This window comes from Athene noctua, chromosome 7 (genome assembly GCF_965140245.1).
Source record: "Athene noctua chromosome 7, bAthNoc1.hap1.1, whole genome shotgun sequence".
In the NCBI taxonomy this organism is placed as follows: Eukaryota; Metazoa; Chordata; class Aves; order Strigiformes; family Strigidae; genus Athene; species Athene noctua.
The window spans coordinates 43,465,677-43,478,366 of NC_134043.1; the positions used below are offsets into that span (position 1 = coordinate 43,465,677).

At 48.8% G+C, this 12,690-nt stretch overlaps 1 protein-coding gene across 2 annotated transcripts in view; it reads left to right on the forward strand.

The window, feature by feature from the left end:
- Positions 1–4,895, forward strand: part of PARD3B (par-3 family cell polarity regulator beta) — a 427,129-nt gene extending 422,234 nt beyond the window's left edge. For both annotated transcript variants that reach the window (XM_074911133.1, XM_074911134.1), the window contains one exon: positions 175–4,895. In XM_074911133.1, the coding sequence (XP_074767234.1) occupies positions 175–529 (355 nt within the window). In that variant the 3' untranslated portion in view covers positions 530–4,895. The remainder of the gene's footprint in view (positions 1–174) is intronic.
- The last annotated feature ends 7,795 nt before the right edge of the window (positions 4,896–12,690 follow it).

The window sequence follows — 12,690 nt, forward strand, 5'->3', positions numbered from 1 at the left end:
AGCGAGCAGGTGGGAGGCTTGTTATCCTTCAAAAGTTCTTTTGATTCATCTGGACCTGTCATGCTTGAGGTGGCATTTCCTTTCCCAAAGTAAACATAGAATGTGAGTACAATAATGTGTTGCTGGGCTAGTAGACTGCCTTTTTATGTGCTTTATTATGTTTTTCTTTCTCAGGCGTGGACCTGCAGAGCCACTGGAATATTTAACAGGGCCACGAGTAATATACAAGGAGAGAGATCTTCCCTACTACCAAGGAGGGCCGCCTGTTGTCACCCCCTCTAAGGGGAACTACATCCGTGCACCGGACACAAGAGTGGCAGAATTGAGGTACCCCCAGTACTACCCAGCCCAGCCTGTCACAAACCAGCACAAAGGACCCCTCCGGCAGGACGTGCCTCCTTCCCCTCCTCAGTCCCACCGAGCACCAGCTTATAATGAAATTGTCCGACACCGTGGGACCAGTCCAGACCAGTACCAGTACAGGCAACAGGATCCCAGGCAGAAGAACCCCATGACTGCAGCTGTATAGCCATGCACTGGACTGCAGGCACAGCCCGGGAGGAATCCCGTCGGACGTCATCCTTGTAGAGTTGTTCCCAAGCGTAGTTGCCTGTAAGTGGCACACGAGACCTGGAGTCGTTCTTACTGAGCTGGGCTCAGCATAGGTGCTTCCTAACAGGCAAACCCACGTGAGGTACGATGTGTTTTGAGTATGTGAGGTACCAGACGGTTGAGTATTTTTTAATTCTTTTTAAAAGTAGAAAGTGGCTGCTGGAACACTTAATACACCTCAGGGCTATTTACCGAATCCAGTTACACCTATACAGTACGTCTGTATAAGGGCAGTGGTGTCACCAGAGTTTACTTCAGAGTGCTGTAATAGAGCCTTTAAGTGAGAACACAGCATGCAGTATGGACTTCGTGCAGAGGTGGGGAGCTCGTGTAATCCCGTGTGTGATTGTGAGTTGACAAGGGACTGCCACGGAGGTGGCAGCCGCGTTCCAGTCATGTTCAGACCAGCACCTCTGTGCTTTAAGGATGCTGCAGTTTCAGATTTGTAATCTGGCCTCTGTCTTCCTCTTTGTGTTTGGTGGTGGCAGCAATCTTGTAGCCGTCATTTTTTGCAGTTTGCATAGCAAGATTCTCCACTTCTTGCACCTGCTGCATTTGGAGTAAGGCAGAAAGCTTTATCTGCCATGCAGCCAGCCACCTGAGAAGTGTGTCTGTAGATGTGCGTGTGTGTGCTTGTGAGCGTTTCTTAGTTATATAGTGTGCACTCTTTAAGTGTAAACCCTGGAGATCAGATCCTCAGCTGCTGTCAGGAAGTGTCGCTCCTGCGGTTTCAGTGGAGCTGGCCTATAAGAAGTGACTGAGGAGGTGACCGCAGGCATGGACTCCATAATTCATATTAAGTTACTATATCAGGTGCCGCCTTGGCTCCGGCGGGGCAGCCCCATCCCGGCCTGCTCCGGCCAGGGTCGCAGCGAAGTGCCTGCCAGCAGCATGCCAGGCCCTCACGAGCCAGCCACTGCGTGAAGGCACCCGCTGGTGCGGAGCCCACTGCCAGGCTCTGCCAAGTGCCAAACTACTCGAGGTCTTGCAGCCAGGGGCCATCAGGCCAGCGGGGAAAGGGGCTTTTCACAGCAAGTGGGGAGGGAAAAGACAAGGAAAGCAACAGGGAGGGCTTCAAGACCCTGGGGCCTAAGAGGAAGAGGAAAGAATAGCTGTTTGTAACAAGTTATTTCTGCAGTGCATAGGAGGAGAGAAGGTGTGGGTGAGGAGAGAGGCTGGCAGCACAGCAGAGCCATGGGGGCACAGGGCAGTGGGGTACATGCCCAGCTCTTTGCCCCGCACAGCCTGAGCTTGCCCTGCAGCTGGCCAGCCTGGGAGGTCAGGAATGCATGTCCCCAGTCACAAGGACCTGTGCTACCCAGCCCAACAGGGCTGTGGGTGCTCAGAGATTTGTCTCAAGGATTTTGTCACAGGGAATCCATACAGTCTTGGCACCTAGAAATACATTTTGTGAAGTTTCAAAGTGTCCTTAATGCCTCAACTTCTGCCTTTTGGGAGTGCTGTTAAACCGTTTGGGCTCCTCTCCTCATCAGGGAGAGACTGTGACCTGGCCTAGGATTAAGCACAAGGATTTCTTTGATGTCTTTTTGACACCTTTGGTATGCAACAGATTAAATCACATGGGTCACTTCCCAGGTATTAAGTATCACCAGGAAGGTTTGTCCTTCTAGGAGCGTGTCTCTTTACTAGATAACCCTGGGAACAGGGCTCGTTAGAGTAAGAGGTCCGTAAGGTGCAGGGCAGGGTGTGTTTGTGCACGGCTGCTTCCCAGGGGCCACTGCCAGTAGGTAATGGCCCTGATGAGAAGCAGCGTTTAATCCCAGCCAACATTTATTCTGTGCTGCTAATGCCGGTGAGAGACTGGCATAACCCTGAGGCACAGGGAGCACTTGCAGCTGCCCCGCTGGCTGGTAGACTCTAGCATTTGCATTCACACCAATCTCTACCCACCGGACAGGCTGGGAAGCAGAGGAGAGGAGACAGCTTTGGGTGGTGGGGAAACATCTCTGTGATTCAGATACAGGGCTGGACTCCCTGGGGCAGGGGCAGGCAAGCTCTAAATCCAGTCAGGAGGAAGCACTGGTGGGAGGGAGAGGAATGCAACCGATTATGAAGCAACAGTGTTCGGTTCTTGTTCCATTTCTTTCTGCCCTCTTCCCTAGTAATGTAGGAGGGAAAAACCTCTGGAGGGAGGGTTGGATGTAAAGCTGGATGTCTCTTGGTACCCTCCATAAATAAGGCACATTCCCCAAGGAAACTCTGCCTGTCATGTACGTGCTGTACACAGCCTTGTACTTCTCTCAAAGAGTTTTAGATGCTGTAGGATACTCAGCCAGGACTTGGCAGCCACAGGGTAGCTGCTGGTGTTATGAAGGCCCGCTGAAAGTGAAGCGAAAACAAATTAAAATACTTTCCTTTCCCTTCTTGAAATATAACCCCTGATACATTTGATCCAGCTGTAAAGAAACTAATATGTTTGCGACAGTGGCTTTATCAAGCCAGGCCACAATTAAAACCAGCTCTGAATATAAGCTACTGCCTTTATAAATCACTCTCAACTATGGCATCACAGCACAGGGAACAGAACTTATTTACAGTATTTCAAGAGCCAGGGCCAAATAAAATCTGGATGGAAACAGCTCCCGGGTTATTTATAGCCTTTGAAGGACCTGCGCAATTGTCTCCCCGTAACCTGAATCTCTCCTGAAGAGCTCCCCTTGACTGCATCGGCTCCACTTGGTTGAGGCGGACAGATCAAACAAACACCTTCTGAGCTGTTAATCTTACCCAACAGGTTATTAAATTATGCTTCTGCTGTTAGATCAGTACAGAGCTGCTTCTTAAAAAAAAAAAAAAAAAAGTGCTGCAAGTATAATATATGGATGCATCCTACAGATGAGGAGCTAAGGAGGAAGAACAGTCTGACCTAGATGGGAAAACAAGACCAAAAAGTATTACGGAGCATCTCATCAATCTCTGATGCCATTGTTCTGGGAGAAAATTGCCATTTGCTGGTTTAATATCTGGTAGAGGTACGGTATGTTCAAAAGTATAATGTGTAACTACAGTATATATAGTCAGCTTCTCTGCAGTGTAAAATGTATGATTTTAGCACCATATTGTGGAAAAATATGTACCGTGCAGAATTCACGAGGTGCTACAACTGACGGTTGAAAATACACACTTGCAAAATCCAAAAGAGCCGTTAAGTAACAAGTTGTTCTTTTCCCCATATGTCCATATGTTTGGGAAAATTATGAGTCTGAAATGCTCTTGACACGTAATTGCCTCACACTCCCTCATCCAAAATGTGCCAGTCCAGCAGTAAAGTTACTGACGTAGCGGGCGTGAAGGGAGAGTTTGGGTTTGCCACAGGAGCAGCGTGCCATAAGTGTGCGTGTGAACAGGAGTCAAGACAAGGGGGAAAGAGGCCCGCTCTAACGTGAAGCTGGAAGCTTTGATTTCCTGAGCTGGTGGCGTGCAGCCTGCATTTCTGGCTCTGGCGTGGGGCCAGCCAGGCCCAGCAGTTGAAAGATTAAGAGATAGAAAAAGAGCCTGTGGATTTTCTGAGTGACCACCCACTAGTGAGCCACGATCTTGGCCTGCAAGCAGACATTACCACTGTGATATATTATGATGCAGAAGTCTCTAGGCACCCCTCGAATGCATAAAGAAATATCAATTGCCCTTTGTGGAAAAAAAAAAAGAGGGAACTAAGCATTAAAAAAAAAAAAAAAAAGGCTCCTGCCTTGAAAAAGTGCATGCAGCCCTAAATTCCAATTCACTCCAGCTTCCTGATCTAGAAATAGCGTCACATGCTGCCTAATTTTTTTACAGATGAATTGTGCTACCTCCTCCTCCCAGCCATCACAGATGTGTTTATTCAGAGTGTTAGTGCTGTGAGTGAATCCTACCGACTGCTCTGCCAGGGCCGCATCCAGACACTCTGCTCTGAGCAGGGGCTGCTTTGCACTTCTGAGAGGCCCTACACCTGTGCTCTCCGTCACAGTTCTGCAGAGTCTCTAAGCCTTCCATGCAAAATCGGAAGCACTATTCACTATCTCTGCATAGAAGAGAAGGCTTTTTAAGACGCTGTTCTGCTATTGTGGGGGAAAGAGAGGTGTTTCTGATCCTGACAATACCTGTGTGTTTAGGTAAAACTGATTTTAAAATCATGTGTGATTGTTTTTGGGGAGAAATTCAACAAAAAATTTGAGAGGTTTTTTCTAGTACCACATCAAAGATTTCGATCTTTTGTTATGTATGGCTATATAAATTTTACCTGTTTTATTTTGCATTAAAATAAAGGCTTTAAGACTATATATGATTATGTATTTGTATGTAGAGTCTTCCTCTTGTTTGTATCTACAAAGTCATCCTCACTTCTGGATGTGATTTGATATTAGAAGACCATGTGTGATCAAGCCGGATCAGAATTGGTAAGGTGAATTTTTAAAAAAATAAAATGAACCACAACAGCCATGCGCTGCCCTGTAGGAAAAAACAATCACAGGGCTTAACTTGATTCCTTCTCAAATCCGCACTGTCTTCAGTTGTAGAGCCGGGGTCCTGGTTTCATAGCCCTGATTGAAAGCAGAAGCAAAAGAGAAGTCCCTTGCCATCTCGGCAAATTTCAGCTTAGGCAACTGCATGTTCATTGCTGAAGTTCCCTAGAGTTTCATCTCAACATCAAGCTCTTCTCTTGCTGTTGGTAACAATCAGGGTGTTCTGCAGCCATGTAGCAGGTACCACGTCCAACCAGCTGAGGCTGTATTTCAGTGAGATGGCTGCAGCACTATCTTGCCAGAGATTTAGGACTCCTTGAAAGTTTTACACAGGTACTTAAGTTCAGGTACATGGGTCATTCCACTGAAGCTGGTGACACTACTTTTCATACTGCAGATTATGCACAAGCATAAGTCTTTGCATGATCAGAGCTACGGGTTGCAGAGCACACTGAGATTCAGCAAGAGTGCTATGTTAGATGAAGTAATATTCTAAATAGCAGATATTTAAGTGAAAAGTCACTAGAACAGGGAGAAGGAACAATGTAGCCTTTCTGAGATGAAAATTTTGTTTTACTACAAAGAGTAGAGAACAAAACAGAAGGACAGAAAAGTGCAGAAGGTTTACAACACCAGATATAGCATAAATTGCAGTAATGGTTCAGTAAAAATAAATCTGTACTGCATTCTAAAATATTTTTAATGCAGATCTTGGTATTTATGGCCAAGACAGCTCATGGGCAACTCTGAGTCAATCTTAGCATGTATTAAATTATCATTCACATAGATGCCAATTTTAGAAGTTATCAGGTCATAACTTGCACCTACAGCTAAAATGGACAAATAAAACACTGATACCTTAGTTTCTAATTCTGCTGAAGTTGTACACAGAGTGGCAAAAGACAAACTAGGAGTGTATTAAAAGCTGGAAGCTCAGTGAACACAGTTTCAGAAGGTACTTGTTCCGCCTTGGCGGTGGTCTCCCATGGTAGCACTCACCTCCCTGAGACCTGGGCTCAAGATCTGTTTTGCAGTCGCCGATGTGTCTGCATAAAGAAGTATACGGAGCCATTTGACTGTTAATTAGTTTTAACGAACCAGACTACACCCTCAAAGATGTGTATTCTGCTGTAAGCACCGTGGGATGTAGCGCCCTTCCCCAGGAAGGCTCTTGGAGCTGGGTTACTCACCCCAGCACCAATGCAGTGACCTGCTGCAATGTGGCAGCAGTCGAGCACTACCCAGGGGCAGAGCATAGCAGCCTCTCAGGGGTGAGGACCATGGCAGCTCTGTTATTGGAGGCTTTCAGTAAGCGAAATGTCATTATCAAGATTGGAGTGGAGCTGGGCTGCTCCTGCAGCCTCCCAGAAGGCGTTCAGGGCTTTTAATAAGCCCCAGAGGCCTCTGGCTCAAAGGCTCTGGAGGCCTCCTGAGGAGGTTTCTCAGGCTCACTGCACTTGGTGCACTCGTCCCCGCAGAAGCGCGGAGGCGCTGAGACATGTCTTGGGAAAGTGTGGAAACAAATGAGACTGAGAAGGGATCCTGCTTCCCAAGCATGCGATATGCCGCTGGTTTTCCCCATGGGCTGGAAGGGAGTGCCTGGTACAGGCAACTGGAGAGACAGGATTGCTCTGGGAATTGGGAAGGAGACACAAGGTGGGGAGAGTGGGAAATGATAGGGAGAGGCAACTGGAACAAAGGAAAAGGGATAAATTAAAATAGGTTGGGGAGGGGAAGGTGGGGGTGGTGTCAGACCTGAGCAGGAGAGAAGAGAGTGGAGAGAAGAGGGGATTGTCCCCGATGTGTAAAGTTCACACACCGACAAGGAAGGTGGCACCTTCTGATGCACTGATCGCTGCTCCCCAATTTCCATTTTGCATCCCAGGTTTGTGACATCCCTCCACTGAGCCCAGAGTCAGGACCTGTTTGCAGCAAAAAGCAACCTGTGCGTGAAGGAGGAGGCAGAAGGGCAAGTAGGAACTGTGAGGAAACCCATCAACCAGCATGGGGGAGAGAGGGACACCTCTCACCCATCACTGCCCACTCCCCTGGATCACATCTTGCCACCCAGATCTCATGGCCTGCTCCTGACACGCCACCCTTCACCTCCCTGGGTAGCACTAACACCACAAAGTCCCCTTCTCTAACTGCTTCTTTCATCCCGGATTCCCCCTGAGCTCTTGACATCCTCGAAGCCACATTGACCTTCAAACACAACTTTTGCCTTCACTGCTGAGAAGCCTTGAGCCATCTGTGAGTATAGGTAACCAACACCGAGAGTTTTACTGGACCTGAAAGCGATACGGAGTCAAAGCATGCAGCCCCCAGGGCCAGCGTTCCCACATAGCGCGGGCTGGGGCTGTGCCATCGTTACAGACAGGGACAAGTTGCAGACATTTTTTTTAATCAGTTGCTTTGTGGGTATAGATTGCAAGAAAGACACAGATTTTATCTCCACTGTCTTTTTGCTTGTCTTGAACAAGCCTTTGACATGCGCAAAAGCTGTTTTATTGCTGGCCTGGCACAAAAATCCTGAAGTGGTTTCAGGGGCCAAAAAGGTGATTATAGTCTTTAAAACAGAATTAATTCTCAAACCGTTCCCAAAATATGCCTGACAAACTAACCCAAGCCAGACGAGTTGGCTGTGCTTATGGCAAAAAAACCTCAGTGCAGAGGAAACAGCCCTGCTTTGCTTTTCCAGAAGAATATCTGCATCTGAAAGAAAATAATTTATTGGGAAATATGTACAGTAGAGTAAAATTGCAAAATAAGACATTCAATGAAGATTCTATATAAAACCGTGCCCTTTGCCTCCAGCAGGTAATGAATAAAAATGATATAAAGAAGCAATGAACATTCAATGTTTTATATTTAAAATACATTTTGTGAGGAAAACAATGTGGCATAGAAACAGGACTGAAAGGTTCTCCAAGATAATGCCAGAAGCTGCAAGATGTTAGCAGCATTGTCGCATAAGTTTCAAGGTGTAGGTTTTTAATTTTCTCTTATGAATCATAGAAGCAGTCGTGAAAACTGTCATTAAAATTCATTACAAGAAAAGTAAACTTACATTAAAACCTACCCCATTCTTCTCTGAATTCTTGGTACTGGTTAGGAAGCAGTGTCTGCTTCTCTGCCAAAACCTTACCTACGCAATGTGATTTAATCTCTAGGCTCTGTTAAATTGGAGTTTTCATACATCACATCCTTCAATCCAGAGTATAAAAAAAAAAAAAAAAGGTAAAATGCTTCAGCCTAGATTTTCAAACCAGCAAGCTACAATTTTAAGAAGCTTCATCTGCCATAGTTTTTCTAGGAATGAAAAGATTAAAAAAAATAGAGCAAATATGAATAAATTAATTTGTAAGTAAATAAAAGTAAATAAACCAGCCCCCCCCCCCCCCCCCCCCCCCCCCCCTTCCTCCTTGCTTCCCTCTTCCCTTCCTCCTAGGAGGAGAGTCAGTAGTTAGAGCGATGTATGCACATGAGAAGAGTGGTAAAAACGGTGACCTCCTGATCTGCGAGTGGATGGATGTACTGAACAACCAGGACTGAGCCACACACAGCAAACCGAGGAGGAAGTTTTCAGAGAGAGCAGCATTTCCACACACTGTGCATCGCTCCAACAACCATATCTCTGTAAGTGACAATTTGCAGAGGTGGACTGAGTTTGCAGGGAGGTTCCTACCCGGCTGTGGAAGGGATTTAAACACCCTGACAGCCTGCTGGTTATTTCAGCAAGCAGAGGAAATCATAGGCACCCTTAGCATGTCCAGTTGCCAGCTCTGCATTCATATTTGGCCAAATCAATCACAACTAATTCAGTTACAGGAGTGTTAGGTGCAAGAAGGGGGTTTCGGAGTCTGTTCACAGAGGCACATGCACATATTCTCTTTACTATGGAGAATGCCTTTCCTTCCTTTTTGTTCCTCTCTCCCTTCTGTTGGAAGTAAGCCCTCCAGGCCAGTCCTTTTTCTTTATATAACAAGAGACAGTGAGGCCTCAGTCCAATGCGCATTTAACGCAGTTGTGCTGCCAGTTGCCTCCTTCTGCCCCATCCCGCCCTCCTAGCACTTGGTCCCACCCCATCCCCCATGTCCTTTCTCCCTCTCCAACTGCAGAGATTTTCATTGCTGTGAGAGGACAAAGGTAACTGAGCTGCTATTGAAAAAAAACACTGACTTGTTTTTCCTTTGCTGGGCTGTTTTTGACGTGGATCATTTCCCAACTTGGTCCCCCAAATTGCTTTGATGGCACAACAGAGTGGATAGAGTAATGATGGGAACAAGGCTGGAGGGTGAGGATGGGTTGGAGAGTGGTTAGACTGCCGTTGCTACAAAACAGAAAAGAAAAAGAAAAGCAAGAATCCTAAATCACAGCCAAAATGCAATGTATTTAGGGGATTGGATTTGAAAAGCCACGCACCATCTTCTGCAACGGTTACATTCCTCTGCACGTTTACTTCTGGCCAAGTTTCCTGAGAGCAGAGGCAGCATTCACCAAGTTTGAATTCCTGAGGCTCTTGCCTGGGGATTTTCTTCTGTGTTTAGCTTTAGGAAGAGAGAGGAAATTGTGAGACTTCACTTAGGTTGTGGCTTTCCCCCTTCCTGGGATGAGTTACGCACAGAGGCACCAGGGAGCCCTGGGACCCCTTTCCCCTTGAAGCCTGGGGGTAGTGCACACATTGCCTCAATGGCCTGGGAACACGGGGCACTGGGGCAGATTGGAGTCGTGGGCCCAGATGTGCAGTGCACACTGAGGTTCCCACCCACTTGGGCTTCCTCAGCTCAGGATGGCTGCTGCCCAAAGATTCCTGCGTGAGGTGGTGGCCAGAGCAGCAGGTCCCAAAGGATGGCCGGGGTGGTCACTGTCACATCAGGGGCTCTATCACGGTGGTTTTTCTGTCGGACTTTGTTCCCCTGGCAGGGGCTGGCTCAGGGATGCCAGGAAATGATTCAAGCCACCCTGCAACGTGGTATGTATCAGTCACAGGTTTGGCCAGGAGTAGTGGCATTTGGCCGGTGCTCCCTGGGCCCCAGAGGCAAGAGGGGAGCCCATCTGCCAGCTGAGCCTTGCGTCGCCTTGCGTCCTCCCTGGCCTGCAGACTCCGGGAGAACAATGGGAGCCCTGGGCCCACCACGGGCAGTGTTTAGGGCAGTGTTTCAAGGAGTGCGGCTTTTGTTTTGACTGGTTACATGTCTCCTCTTAGATGTTCATGCTGAACAAGAGACACTTGTTCTCTCACAAGCTTCAGTTAGGTTGAGTCCAGCTGGATTTGTGCTTTAGGTGTAGAGAGCCAACAATACATCCATCAGCTGCCCCATCCAGGAGAGCCTGGGCAGAGTGCTGCCCTGGGCACATGTGCTTGTCCCAGTGCTCCCAGGAGCAGGAATGAAAACAGGCTTTGCAAAGAGCCTTGCCAGAGCAGGGTCTGGGTACCGAACACACAGGGCAGCTCTCAGGGCCCTCTGCTTTGGGGAATGCTTCGATGCTTCATGTACCCAGAATTATTCAGGTTTATTCTCTAGCTGCCAAGTAAACTGCTTGTCTGCTTTAGTTTACTAAGCCTTTTATTTTTAAGAAATCCTTTATTTATTTAAAAAAACCCACGCTTCAAATCAGTTCACTCTGCCCCTTTCACCTCTATCTTGCTCTCGTCCCCATACCTCCTGTAGCTAGAGCCTTGGCTCACAAGCCAGAACACCAACTGGCATGAAAACATAAAATAGGCCCAACACTGAGCAGAGTCAGACACGTTGCGTGGGTCCCCATGCGAGGCAGGCAGGCTCCAGATAGAGCGATTCAGCTGCAGGCACCCAAACGTGCAGTCTCCTGCCACATCCGACCGTCTGTGTGCAGGGGAGGGCGGTGGGGCTGCCGGGGGCTGCATGGGGCAGCCCTGGCGCTTCGGGCCAGCACTGACTGATGATTAAGCAGGGTGTGGGCTCAGTTTACTTTTACCCCTGCTGTGAGCCTTCTCAAGCTAAAATGTTTTAAATTGTCCTTATCCTCAGATTAATAAATGCTGGGCTGTGCAAGTGTAAACACAGGAAAAGAACTGGCCAAAAAAAAAAAAAAAAAAAGAAAGAAAAAAACCTAAAAAATTCAGACTGGTGCAGTGCAGTCACGACATTTCTTTTCCTAACAGGATATGGGATCAGAGGAAAAAAATATGCATTATATAATGTGTGTCAGGAGCAGGGGTGTTAATAGACCAATTAAGCATCTTGTTGTCTGAGCTGTAAAGCCCATGAAATGAGACAGTTTAGGACGGAGTCCCTGCAGTGGTGTGTCCCCCGAGCCAGGGTGGCAGGCGGGTGAGGAGGCATGGCAGGGCCTGGCTGTCGCAGTGCATCATCCGTGGGACTCACTGGTAGCAAAGGGGGGAGCAGCAGCACAGGTGAGGGTCCTGAACAGAGCCGCTGCCCTGTGGGCACAGGGCCAGCCTGCCTCGCTGGCAGCTCCACCACAGTGGGTGAGAGGGCAGAGAGTGAGCAGAGCTCCCCACCAGCTTCCCTCAGCCTCAGATGGAAACCCAGGTGGGACAGACGGACTGGCACGTCACACCCCACGGCCACCGTGGCTGGACAAGAAGATCCTCCAGGCTCCTCAGCCAGCTTCTGCAGGGGCGGGTGAAGCACCATGGTTTTGGCCATCCTCTCTCTCACTCGTCTGTCCCAGTGACACAGTGTTTTCTCCAAATGCAAGCCTCCTCTTGGGATGTGGCCGGTTTTCTCCCATGGCAAAGGTTGGTCATGAAGAGAGAAACCCTGGTGTGGGTGCATTTTTGCTCCTGTCTGCTGGGGTCCCCTCAGAGGTCCCCTCCATGCAGTCACAGCACTCACAGGAGCGGCCCCCTGAGCAGAGCGGCTGGCTGCCCCCGCACAGCCCCCCAGGCCACACCAGAGAGGTGGGATCTAGGCCACAGGGCTGCAGACAAAGCCAGGAAGCTGTTGCTGGTCAGGCATTTCAGGGGAGGGCATGATTTCCACAACAATAAACGCATCTGATGATTTGATTAGAGGGAAGATGAGGTCCCCAGGCGGAGGGCCTCACACACAAAAGAGGAACAACTCATGCCCCCGCTGGCAGTGACAGGGCAGGAAGATGAGGCCAGTGTCCTATTGAGGCTTTGATCAGCCGGGGTCAAGCATGCGGGCTGCTAACATGGCTGAAAACCACCTAGGAGAAGGAGGTTCCTGCTGCAGCGTCATGCCTGGCCCCCTCCCAGCCCTCCACTCCTCTTTTCCGCAGCCCTTCAGCCCCTGTCTGGGGAGCAAGACGGGAGCCTCCCTGGGCAGGTCCTGCCTCCCGGCCTCTCCTGGCTCCAGCAGGGCCATGTCCGCTCTGAGCCCGCAGTGCCCAGCATCACAGCACATCCCTCTATTCCTGCCGTTTATTCATCTGCCTCTTCTGTGACTAAGCCGGGGAAAGAGGCTCCTTGTGTCCCTTGTCAACCCTCTTGCCATGGCGCAAGTGGAGAGATGCTGAAGTGCTGGCAGCAGTGGGGAGGCAGGGGAGTGATGGGAGGGCAGAGAGGATAATTTTCCAGTTCCACTTCTCCTGGGCATTTGAATAGTCTGGTCATAGTCACAGGCCCTTGGGGGCTTTC